This window comes from Tripterygium wilfordii, chromosome 4 (assembly GCF_013401445.1).
Source record: "Tripterygium wilfordii isolate XIE 37 chromosome 4, ASM1340144v1, whole genome shotgun sequence".
In the NCBI taxonomy this organism is placed as follows: domain Eukaryota; kingdom Viridiplantae; phylum Streptophyta; class Magnoliopsida; order Celastrales; family Celastraceae; genus Tripterygium; species Tripterygium wilfordii.
Window position 1 is genome coordinate 1672776 of NC_052235.1, and position 11281 is coordinate 1684056.

Below are 11281 nucleotides of genomic sequence, written 5' to 3' on the forward strand. Positions count from 1 at the left end.
CGGGTTCCGGGTTATCGGACCGGGTCTGACCCGACCCGATATTTTTTAAGAGATGAAAACCCGGTCCGGTAACCCTGTTAAGGATTACCGGGTTATCGGGTTCCGGTAACCTGGTTTGATTAAGAACCCAATTCATTGATTCAGTTGCAGCAACAATTCAAGTAATATAGTTATTTAACTCATACACATGTTCTACAATATAGGAACAAAAAAAACATTGACAGTGTTGTGGTATCCTGTGGGTGGTTAAGGAATTCATTTTTCATCTTTGAGCAATAACAAATTGAAATTGAATGACCGGGCGCTACCTTTACCAGAAAATGAAAACAAATTGTTAATCCAACAAGTCATAACATATACATGATAACAATACTTCATCTCAAACCTTTGGGATGGCTTAAGTAGTAAAACATTGCATAACATATATCACCAACTTCGATAGTTCTACAACATAGGAGATAAATTGCATAAGCAACAAGTCAGCAGCTGCAGCAGAATATAAATTGCACAAACCATACTTCTTTCTCATTGAACTGAACTTCAAAAGAGAGAATTATGCCATGAGAAAATTTTCAAGATTTCACCATACATCATAGATAATAACACTATAACAGTGCCATTTCACCACAAATATTCCACTCAGGCCATAATCATATAAAGAAAAAAAAATAGCTTGAAAGATATTCAAGCCATAATCATAGAGAGAAAAACTTTGCTTCAATGCTCCTGCTAAGTAGCCAACAATAACAAGTTCAAAACATTCAGTCACTAAAAGAAAAAAAAAGCCATTAAAAATTTATAACATTCAACCACTACATATTAAACATTCTTAATACAAAGCTTTGGCACCAACATTTTTCATCCTTGCTTCTATATGATCCATGGTTCCAACCTTCCATGATGTCACTATAAAACATAAATCATAAATCATATAAAATTTAGCCAAATAGGCAAATACCATGCAAAATCAATTAGCAAATATACCATAGTTAGTGTCATTCTCACATACCAGTATACGATGTCTTCAATTAAGCTTCCCGTACAACAATAGGTCCAGGCCCTCCATCGTGTCCAGCTCCACCATTATCCTGCTACTTTTAATAGTGACAGATGACCCATCCTCGGGAGAACAATCTCATCTCATCTTTTCTCCCATCCACATATACACTTAATTCCTAATCTGTATTTTGTATACTCATCACTTAAAAGAAAACCAGAGCATACACTTAATTCCTAATATGTATTCTGTATACTCATCACTTAAAAGAAAACCAGAATTTAATAACTCAAAATCTATTATGACATAAACTTAAGAATTTTACAATTCTACACCAAAAGCAATTAAAACCTGGTTATTGATAATTTGATATCATTAAATGGCAGACTTAGTTGAAGGGAAGACACAAGAAAAACAAAAGGCATATACTGATATACATACAGAAGAAACAAGGATGCATACAAGCATCACTCACAAAGGAGCTCCAATAAAAACTAAGATTGCGGTAAAAATTTACTCGATGATATATCAACATTCAACAATGAATAATAGGGAAAAGAGCCGACTTCCAAATTTTCGTCAATTATAGAAAACAATCGGAATATAATTACTAACCCAACTTGAGATCTAAACCAGAATAGTAGAATGAATCACACTAGAACAAATCACACGAAATAATTACTAACCTAGCTTGAGATCTGAACCGAAAAACACCTTCTTCAACTGGCAAAGGCAAGGACAAGTGAGGCTGCAGTAGAGGGGGAGACGCTGGAGGCGAGTACAGAGTGAGGAGGTGAGGCCCCGATGATGAGACAGTGAGACCTCAGTGATGCACAGGTCGCGCCCGTGCCGTCGCGGAGAAATTGATATCTCGAAGAAGAGTTTCGTAAAGTAGAGAACCCTAAATTCTTTTATTGAAATAATGTTTTCTCTTTTCTTTTTTTATTTTAAAACTATAATTATGTTTTAATTTGTTATTGACCTGATAACCCGATAACTACCAAAATACCAACTCGGAACCCGGACCTATTAACTAAGGTCCGGGCCGGGTTTGGCCTGGTCCGATAAATACCTTATCGGGTCAACCCGATAAGGTCCGTGTCGGACCGGGTTTCAAGACCCAGTGTCTCTTATGCTATTGCGTCTGTCAGTGTAATGTTTCTTCTAGCCTTTTGGCCCATAGTTTGGGGATCCGAATCCTCCAATTATCAAGTGATTGAGTTGAAGGGTGTCTAATTAACCTTTTTAAGCTCTTTTTTTTAAAAAAAATTCCAAAAACGAAGAAGAAGAAGATAAGTATGCGTATTTTATTCATTTGATAATGTTTTCAAGTGTTAAACATGAAAAATATATATAGATGTTAAAACACTCTACATTCAACGTGTCAGATATGCTATGCCTATTTTTAATCAATTTTATTTGTTTGAAAATAATCTTAAGGACTTTGTTACTTGTTATTATTATGTAATTTTTAAAGATTATTTCCTGTTTCAAAGTGAGCTAATTGGACAATGAGGAAATCCCAATCCTAATTTGGCGGTTATAAGAAAACAGCCCTTCGCAAAAACACTAAACAGTGGGCAAGGCTACTGTAACCGCTAAACCCAAGCCACCTGCTTTCAGTCTTTTCCCACGCACAGCGAACAAATTAAACCTTGGATTACCAACGGCGTCGTTTCTTACTCCACTTGCCTCGCAGATGTGCGCTTTCCCAAGTTTTTCTCTTTACTCTTTAGATTTTAGCACGTTAACTGGATGTGAAAACGTCTGAGAGCGATTTCTCAAGCGGTGATGATGGGGTCTAGTGGAAACACAGAGTCGAAGGTGGTGAAGGGCGATGCTGGTTACGTGCTTGAAGATGTTCCTCACTTGACTGATTACATTGCTGATCTTCAGGTAAAGTTTCCTTATCCTTTTTCGCTCTTTCCTGGTACCTTTGCATACTTCTAGTGCACCATGTGTTTGTTCGGTCGATTAGATCAGAAAAATACTTCGTGTCTTCAATCTTCATTGAGCTTATTCTTCACTTTTCTTTTTCACATAATGCGGCCGTATTTCATCCGTAAAATTTGTGTAATTAGCTTTTATGGTGTAGAAGTTATTGGACGTCTATGAATTTTCGGATAGCTAATGTTCTCTCAATGTTGTTTTTCTAATTCAAGTAGATTATTAAGTGATGTCTAATTTATGTTTTCTGGTTCGTTTGCAATAGCTTATCTGGTTTCCTAAATGCGGCTGTTCTATAAATAAGAAAACTAAGCGATTCATGCTCTCCTTGATTTCTTGGTTACTTTTTATTATTTCCTGAATTGGAACTTCATTACTGCTGATGCCATACCAAAATCAGACAATGGCTTCCTTTTTGTGAAGTTACCACCATGGCAGGAATCATCACGAGAAAGTTAATTTATCATGTGTTTATTTGTTCAATGAACATTCAAAAGACGCAGTCATGTCTATTCTTGCATCTTCTTCTTCTTCTTCTTCTTCTTTTTTTATTTTTTATTTTTTATGGCAGACCTATCCCAACCCATTGCAGATGAATCCTGCTTATTTGGTGGTCAAGTAAGTAACTAAGTATTGTTTCCAATACATGCAAATTTATATTGACGAATTTTATTGATACTTTAAATTAATTTCTCTGCATGCCTGTTGGTTATCTTGTTTTGTTTTAGGCAGTATTTTGTCAATGAGGACGACACTGTTGCCCAAAAGGTAAGTTATAATGTCTAGTCTTTTTTGCCTGTTTGTTTTTTCGTTTTTTGTTGCACCATTCTTCTAGGTCCTGTTGCAGATAAAATTATTCTGCCCAGCCTCCCTCCCCACCGGAAAAAGGGGGAAACAAAAATCTCCTGTGCTCCCACACATTTGTTAGAAAAGATATCTTGTAGGTGTAGACTATATTAAATATGTCTAAAAATTCCTTAGAACAACTTCTGAGAGATGATGCAGAAGAAGGCTGTCCTCAGAGTCATTTTAGTAAATAAGTTGGTCCTTGTGTTCATGGGAGAAGTTTCTTTTTCCAGTTTTAAGGGATGAAAGTTTTCTCCAAGGCATTGTTTCCTATCCTAAAGTATTATATAGTAAACTAAGTAAAGTAATGAAAATTTGTTTCGTATGCGTTAAGGAACCACACTTGTATTGTATCTCTTTAATATTGATGGTTACTTGAATCATATGTAGATTGTTGTTCACAAGAATGGTCCAAGGGGAACACACTTTCGACGTGCAGGACCTCGTCAAAAGGTATGTCTCTTTCATCTGTGTTTGACCCCGTTCCAGTAAAGTGAGTCATATGTCACTGACATGTTCATAATGCTGTTCAGGTATATTTTGAGTCTGATGAAGTACATGCATGTATAGTAACATGTGGTGGTCTATGCCCTGGCCTCAACACAGTGATTCGGGAAATTGTGTGTGGCCTTTATCACATGTATGGTGTCAACAAAATTCTTGGAATAGATGTAAGTAAATACAACTTATCAGTTTCAAAATGTAGTTAAAATGGTGTTTGAACATGTTCCAATTTGTAGGGTGACTGGTTGCTACAGTTTCTTCTTGTCATTCCTCCATAGCAGTGTCACAGTGCTTCTGTTTTAAGTGAACCTCTTGGACAAAGAATTTGAGAATTTAAATAATCTGGATCTAGCTTCCAAACTTGTCCAGGAGTTCTTTTTCTCAACAACAACTCTTTATATTTATAAAGTTAATGAATAGCCGTATTATATGGTCATATATGCTTTAACCATGTAGGCAACATTTACAATATGCAAGCAAGCATACCCTATTGTTGATTCTGCCTTACTAATCAATAATATGCATTGCGTTTCAAAATTGTTGGTGTACCTTAATTGTCCTTCAAAAGAAGCTTTTATATTTACCGTTGTTATGATATATGGCATGCGAAAGCTAGCCACATTTCTGGTCAGATTGCACTATTGACAACGGAAGGTGAAAAGACGGTTGCTAATGGTTTTAGCTGAAATTTGAGCTACAAATACTATAAGGGTTTTGTTGTCTTATAGAATGATAATATCGGTGATTTATAATCTTGGTAATATTCATTTTCTGAGAAATGAAAGGCTTATTAATTTGGTTCTGTCATGAGATTCGAGAAGCTGGATTTCCTCATGTGATTGTCTCACCAGTAAATTCATGTTGTACGCATGTAGGGAGGCTACAGGGGGTTTTATTCCAAAAATACTGTCACTTTGACACCAAAGGTTGTCTATGATATCCATAAACGTGGTGGTACAATCCTTGGGACTTCAAGAGGAGGACATGACACCTCAAAGATTGTTGACAGCATTCAGGACCATGGAATCAGTCAGGTTAATACAGGCCAGAATTTCTTATGTGCCATGAATAGATAGATATATTCATATTTCTTCTTGTCCACATTGTTAATTGTTTCATATGCACATTATATAGTTGTGGATTTTCTGATAATAGCTTGTGATTCAGGTGTATGTCATCGGAGGTGATGGAACTCAAAAGGGAGCAGCTGTGATTTATGAGGTAATTTTTATTTTTTATTTTTATCAGATAGTGACTCTAAGAGAACTGTAAGACAATACAGTTTAACACTTTAACTAAAACTCTATTATACAATGGATGCCTTTTTAGAGTTGTTGCCAAGTGGGGTGTGTCCTAGTTTAGCTAGTGTAAGAGAGACTAATGGCCATGCCATTGAACGCGTGTTCCTGTTTTTTTCCCTTCTGATGAAACTATCTATTAATTGGTACAAGGTACAAGATAGGAAAAACTAGTTTCCTCTCTTTTTCGTATACCATGAACACATTACTTTGAAATTGACTTGTTACTCCTCTTTGTAGCTAATTCCACATGAAACTGTTTTCCATTTTTCCAGGAACTAAGGAGGCGTGGTCTTAAAGTAGCTGTTGCTGGAATCCCCAAAACCATTGATAATGACATTCCGGTACCTTTATCTTACATCTTTACTGGTTGTATCATTGTGCTATTCTTTATTTTTCCTCGAATAATTCATTTCTTCATCCTTGAAGCAGCCTTTCAATTTCAATAACCTTCCATTGACTCAGGTGATTGATAAGTCCTTTGGTTTTGATACTGCGGTTGAGGAGGCTCAACGTGCCATTAATGCAGCACATGTTGAAGCTGAAAGTTCTGAGAATGGTATTGGTGTTGTGAAGTTAATGGGACGCTATAGCGGTATGCATTATGTTGATAACCTATTATATAGAACACTCATATGTTTAACCACAAGTTGCATACTTGCATCCCTGTGCTTATAAATCCTTTTCTTTCACTTAAGAGACCTTTCTCCAACTATTTAATTTTCCTTTTGCAGGTTTCATTGCAATGTATGCAACTCTTGCCAGCAGAGATGTAGATTGTTGTTTGATTCCAGAGTCTCCCTTCTATCTTGAAGGAAAGGGTGGACTACTTAAATTTATTGAAAAACGGCTAAAAGAGAATGGACACATGGTTATTGTTGTAGCTGAAGGAGCTGGACAGGATCGTGTTTCTGAGTCATTGCAGTCCATGGATGATCAAGATGCTTCAGGGAATAAACTGCTTCAAGATGTTGGATTATGGATTTCCCACAAGATTAAGGTATTACTTGTTTTATGTAGTAATGTTAGAGGACTATTGTATGTCAACATTCAGAAATAACTCTCTTCAACTATCATGGCTACTGCTATTGCTGAGATGTTCTTTTCCATCTCATGGGATTGGAAATCTGAGCTGAGTATAGCATGTTCGCAGTTTCATTTGCATTTTTGATTAAACTATTCCATGAGAAATGTAAAACGCACTTCTCTGTCTCTCTGGTGACTTATTATTCAGTCTCTTGCTTCGCTTGTTTAGGATCATTTTGCAAAACATCAAAAGACAGTCATTAATCTCAAATATATAGGTAAGTACCTTTCTTATTATTTCTTTTTGGCCCTTCTTTCAAAACAGAACAATAAGCAAAGTACTCCAAAATAACTGTCTTGCAGATCCTACATACATGATACGGGCAATCCCAAGCAATGCATCAGATAATGTGTATTGCACTCTCCTTGCTCACAGTGCAATTCATGGAGCAATGGCTGGATATACAGGGTTCACTGTTGGCCCAGTAAATGGCAGACATGCTTACATTCCTTTTCATGTATGTTGCTCATCTCCCCACACAAATCTTGCATCTAGTTGCATATCAGATAGCCTTTATCCAATGTAAAATTCTAAGTAGGAGAATTGTTCATTTTCAAATTAATCGTCTTCTATCCACAATGCTTTTATGCCATGCCTGGATTCAGCTTTACAAAATGATCTTGCTCTTACTCAATGAATTTGTTGTGGATTTTTATTGTACAGCGCATCACTGAAACGCCGAACAAAGTTGTCATTAGTGACAGGATGTGGGCTAGACTTCTTTCTTCAACCAACCAGCCAAGCTTCTTAAGTTCCAAAGATATTTACGAAGCCAAGGATGAGGAAGGACCTCCAACGCAATTATTGGATGGGGAGTATTGCAAAGATACAAGTCAATGACGAGGGATTCCTATTTCCTAGTATGCACCAGATGTCTGTATCTTCATCATGGATAGATCTGTCTGTGGTTGTGCTTGTCGTATGAGCAGAGATGATGACAAATTCTATGAAGTGATTCATTGGGGGCCTTTTAGAATTTATTCATTGTGCTGGCCACTCCACTGTGTTGGACTATGGTTTTCCATTTTGCCATAAATTCCAGGCAACTGAAAGTCTGAAAGGCAATGGTATTTTTTTTTTAGTTTCCTTATGAAGGAAGAGATGAGGTAGCATTTTAGTTTCTATTTTGAAATTTTATCATACATTGGCCTTGTTATATTCCATTCCAGAAAGGCCAGCCAACAAGTTAAAAGTCTAAAATTCCCTACCAAGTCTTACAGCAAGACGAGTAGGACTTTCACCATGAGCAGTAAATTAAAGGTGAGCAGGACAAGTTGAGCAGATCCTGAGAATTGTAGATGCCATATAATTATTATAACAAATGAATCAACTGAAACTAATGTCAACAAATCAATGTATTATTCTACATCGCCCTGAAGCAAGGGGCCATCATATTTTGCACACGACGATCTTCGTATATTTGAAATTAGGAAACTTAGAGCTATCAGAATGCAGTTTTCACAAGAGATTTGATTACAATTTTCACTACAAAGATCTTACCATAAGATTCCCGATCTGTTAAAAACCACGCCATTACGGGTTCCAGGATCAGATGCGGTCAACATTTACAGAAGTAAAATCAACCTTTATAGACGCCCGAGGGATCAGCATTTTGGATGATCCATGGGTGTTCAAGAACCTTATGTAACAGAAGGCGCTGTGAAGAATCCTTGACGAGCATCTGTCATCACAAAATAAAAGTTCAGAATATTGAGAATCAACCCTGGATTACTTATATGAAAATTTCTGACAGCAGCAGCGGGTTTAAGGACAAAGAAGAGGTAAACCTGACTAATAAGGTCCTTTGCAGCAGAGGAGACAATTGGTTTAGGGGGAAACTTCAAGTCCACTTGGACTATCCTGAAGATACAGTATGCAAGTCATATATAAAGCAAATTCAAAGAGTTCAGTTCCAAAATATAATGTGATCTACAAAGCGAATTGATAAACTTTCTGGAATTGATGATGCACCTTCTATAAGTGTCCGAGTGTTCTTTGGCCTCAAAAGGAGGGACCCCATAGAGAAATTCATAACACAAAACACCCAGGCTCCAGATATCTACACTAGCATCGTGCTCCACGCTTTCCACTGCAAAAGCATCATAAGAACAAGTTAAAGTCTCTATAAAGCAAAAAAGCAGTTGTAATATCTTGAAACACACCATCCAAATATCGGCAGCAATCAATTTGTAAAAAGATAAACCGAACACATCACAAAAGTTATGACAAGAAGTTGAAAAACTCTACCCATCTCAGGTGGGAGGTAATCCAGTGTGCCACACATCGTTCGTCTGCGGTTGAATGTGTGCACCGACCACCCAAAATCTGCAATCTTGAGTTCACCCTGATAAAAAAAAGGATCTGACACAGTAAGCAAACTACAACTCATATTGATTAACTAATGGAAAAAAATTGTTTTCCTGGATCTTGACTGTCACCTGTGCACCAATTAACAGATTCTCTGGTTTGATGTCTCTGTGTATTACATGCTTCCCATGACAATAAATCAGCGCGCGAGCTAAAGATGCCACATACTGTAATAATTTGACAAATGAAAAATGATAATCATGTCCAGCTACCAAAAACTATGCTATATCATAATGATGTGCACCTATCAAGAACATAGATGAAGTACAATCTACACTAGTGCCAAGATGTTTTTTGAAAAAATTCAAGAACTAGCCTAGATTTACACAAGACGAGAATTAGGAGCTTCAAATCAGGTTTCGGAGACCAAAAACAAAAGGTACTAATGACTCAGGAATAAGTGGTCGTAGAAATAGAGGACATATGAAAAATGTTGCATATAAACAACTCACAGTAGCTGCACGCCTTTCACTGAAGTATTTACACTTTTGTAGTTCCTTGTACAGCTCTCCCTTTGCTGCATACTCCAAGATCAGATACACTCGTTTCTACCAAAATTGCATGGAGAAGAGTAAATCGGTTAAATTATTCCACCACGCCACATTTTTTTGATGAAAAACACATAGAAGGAAGGGGCATAAAAGTTGTGTACCTACCTGGTCATAAAAGTATCCATAGAGGCGTAGGATATTGGGGTGTCGTAGATGACTTTGTATTTCAACTTCCCTTCGTAGCTGATGTTCCACTTGTGATTGTTGCAGCTGACTTTTAAAGAGCACCTTTAGAGCCACAATATGATTGCTCTGTTGAAGAAGAAAAAATAATCAGATTTTTTGACTCATTTATGTCCAAATTTTTTTCCTGAGATCTGACTCCAGAATTAAAAGAGAAAAGAGCTTGTTTCACCACTGTCCACTAAAGATACGTACATGCACAGATATCCCATTTAATCAGTTAAACACTAACATTCTATGATTATTCTTTGTTTGAATCAAAGTCATTCTATGATTATTGCTCCCAATTTGATAGCCCATTATGTGATTTTTCAATTCAGGTAACAGGCAACCCCAATCCTTCGGTGACAACAGCCAATACTTTGAATCACCTCACAGCTGACTGTGCACAAAAAGACAAGATTCCTCTAATTCACCATGGGGACTGAAAAGATTCCAGAGTTTTATTTGATCTATCCCAAATCCTAAGCAATAAAACCCATAGCGACATATTTCTTTTGTTCAAAATCAGGGCAAGCCAAAAAACACCAACATAACTGATAGACTTGAGCAATACAAAGAATTCATGGCAAAAAAAAAGCAAAACTAACCCTCTTTTCTCTTGCCAGGTAGACATGACCAAATTTTCCTCGTCCAAGTGGCTTTCCAATGTCAAAGTCATTAAGCGTCCATCTCTTTTTCTCTGTTGCCGAGGTCTCGGAAGAAGTCTGTTCAAAAAGAAAAACACAACTTGGAACTCAAAAATTGTCTCGAAAGAACAATCAAGATCCAATATTTAAAAGAAAGAGACAATAAAACCAGCACAAGCTACAATTACAAACTGCAATTGAATTCCCGAATCCATATCCTCAAAGTTTCAAATCCGCACATCAGAACAAGCCCTAAATTTGAAAAACCCTAAAATCCAAGCCAACGATTGAATGATACAGGCTGCATAAATGGGGAAAGTTAAACCAAAAGGAGAAGCCAGGAACCAAACAGAAGAAAGGACAAAGAAAAAAGTCACCCCATACAAGTGAAAAAATAATCAAAGGCTCGTAAATATCCAAACGAAAACTCAACAGTTCGCGAAATATTAAACGATAACCCTAGACAAGAAAGACCTAGTCGCCAAGAACCTTAATAGTCACTGTTGAACCGAAACAATCACAGTTTCTCAATCACTTTACCTTTTCTTGCGGTTGGGTCTCTGCAGCGATCGCCATAAGAGAGGATGGAAACGATTTGATTTTTCGAGAGAGAGAGAAAGAGGAAGAGGAGAGATTCGGTGGAGACGAAGAGGGACAAAGAAAGAAAAAAGGAAGGCCGTCTTTAGACGAGAATTAACTCAACGGTCGAATTCGTATGGCCGCCACGTGGTTCAAAGCCTCTCAAGCCGTTTTTTCAAATTTTGGCGATATTGGGAGCGTCTGTCCTACTGTCCTGACGTGAAGTTTGTCTATACTAACAAGGCTGTGACAGGCTGACAGCTGTATATTCTTGTGGACTTCTTAGTCGGGCT

The 11281-nt window shown here is 37.1% G+C and overlaps 2 protein-coding genes across 3 annotated transcripts; one reads left to right on the forward strand and one right to left on the reverse strand.

The window, feature by feature from the left end:
• The first annotated feature begins 2646 nt into the window (after positions 1 to 2646).
• Positions 2647 to 7835, forward strand: LOC119997394 (ATP-dependent 6-phosphofructokinase 3). 2 transcript variants are annotated; one of them, XM_038844374.1, is made up of 13 exons: positions 2647 to 2893; positions 3516 to 3562; positions 3673 to 3712; positions 4181 to 4243; positions 4324 to 4461; positions 5170 to 5328; positions 5462 to 5515; positions 5868 to 5936; positions 6058 to 6187; positions 6327 to 6592; positions 6848 to 6896; positions 6982 to 7136; positions 7378 to 7521. In XM_038844374.1, the coding sequence occupies exons 1-13, from the start codon at positions 2789 to 2791 to the stop codon at positions 7378 to 7380; spliced, it is 1278 nt and encodes a 425-aa protein (XP_038700302.1). In that variant the 5' UTR covers positions 2647 to 2788; the 3' UTR covers positions 7381 to 7521. The 2 variants fall into 2 exon arrangements, with proteins under 2 accessions (XP_038700302.1, XP_038700301.1); XM_038844373.1 differs by having other exon boundaries at positions 2650 to 2893; positions 7343 to 7835.
• A 127-nt stretch (positions 7836 to 7962) lies between these two features.
• LOC119997395 (serine/threonine-protein kinase Aurora-1) lies at positions 7963 to 11175 on the reverse strand. The gene is made up of 9 exons (XM_038844375.1): positions 10950 to 11175; positions 10371 to 10487; positions 9703 to 9849; positions 9499 to 9594; positions 9118 to 9213; positions 8927 to 9023; positions 8651 to 8768; positions 8467 to 8539; positions 7963 to 8360 (listed from the first exon to the last, which is right to left on the reverse strand). The coding sequence occupies exons 1-9, from the start codon at positions 10983 to 10985 to the stop codon at positions 8259 to 8261; spliced, it is 882 nt and encodes a 293-aa protein (XP_038700303.1). The 5' UTR covers positions 10986 to 11175; the 3' UTR covers positions 7963 to 8258.
• Positions 11176 to 11281: the final 106 nt, after the last annotated feature.

What these genes read in the sequence shown, in the direction of transcription:
- LOC119997395 (XM_038844375.1), bottom strand. Translation starts at nt 10,985, where the DNA reads ATGGCGATCGCTGCAGAGACCCAACCGCAAGAAAAG. An exon ending in AGACCCAACCGCAAGAAAAG is followed by an intron (nt 10,488 to 10,949) that starts GTAAAGTGATTG and finishes CTTTTTGAACAG; the next exon opens with ACTTCTTCCGAGACCTCGGC. An exon ending in CAAAGGACCTTATTAGTCAG is followed by an intron (nt 8,361 to 8,466) that starts GTTTACCTCTTC and finishes TTGTGATGACAG; the next exon opens with ATGCTCGTCAAGGATTCTTC.
- LOC119997394 (XM_038844373.1), top strand. Translation starts at nt 2,789, where the DNA reads ATGATGGGGTCTAGTGGAAACACAGAGTCGAAGGTGGTGAAGGGCGAT. An exon ending in ATTACATTGCTGATCTTCAG is followed by an intron (nt 2,894 to 3,515) that starts GTAAAGTTTCCT and finishes TTTTTATGGCAG; the next exon opens with ACCTATCCCAACCCATTGCA. An exon ending in GTTAATGGGACGCTATAGCG is followed by an intron (nt 6,188 to 6,326) that starts GTATGCATTATG and finishes TTCCTTTTGCAG; the next exon opens with GTTTCATTGCAATGTATGCA.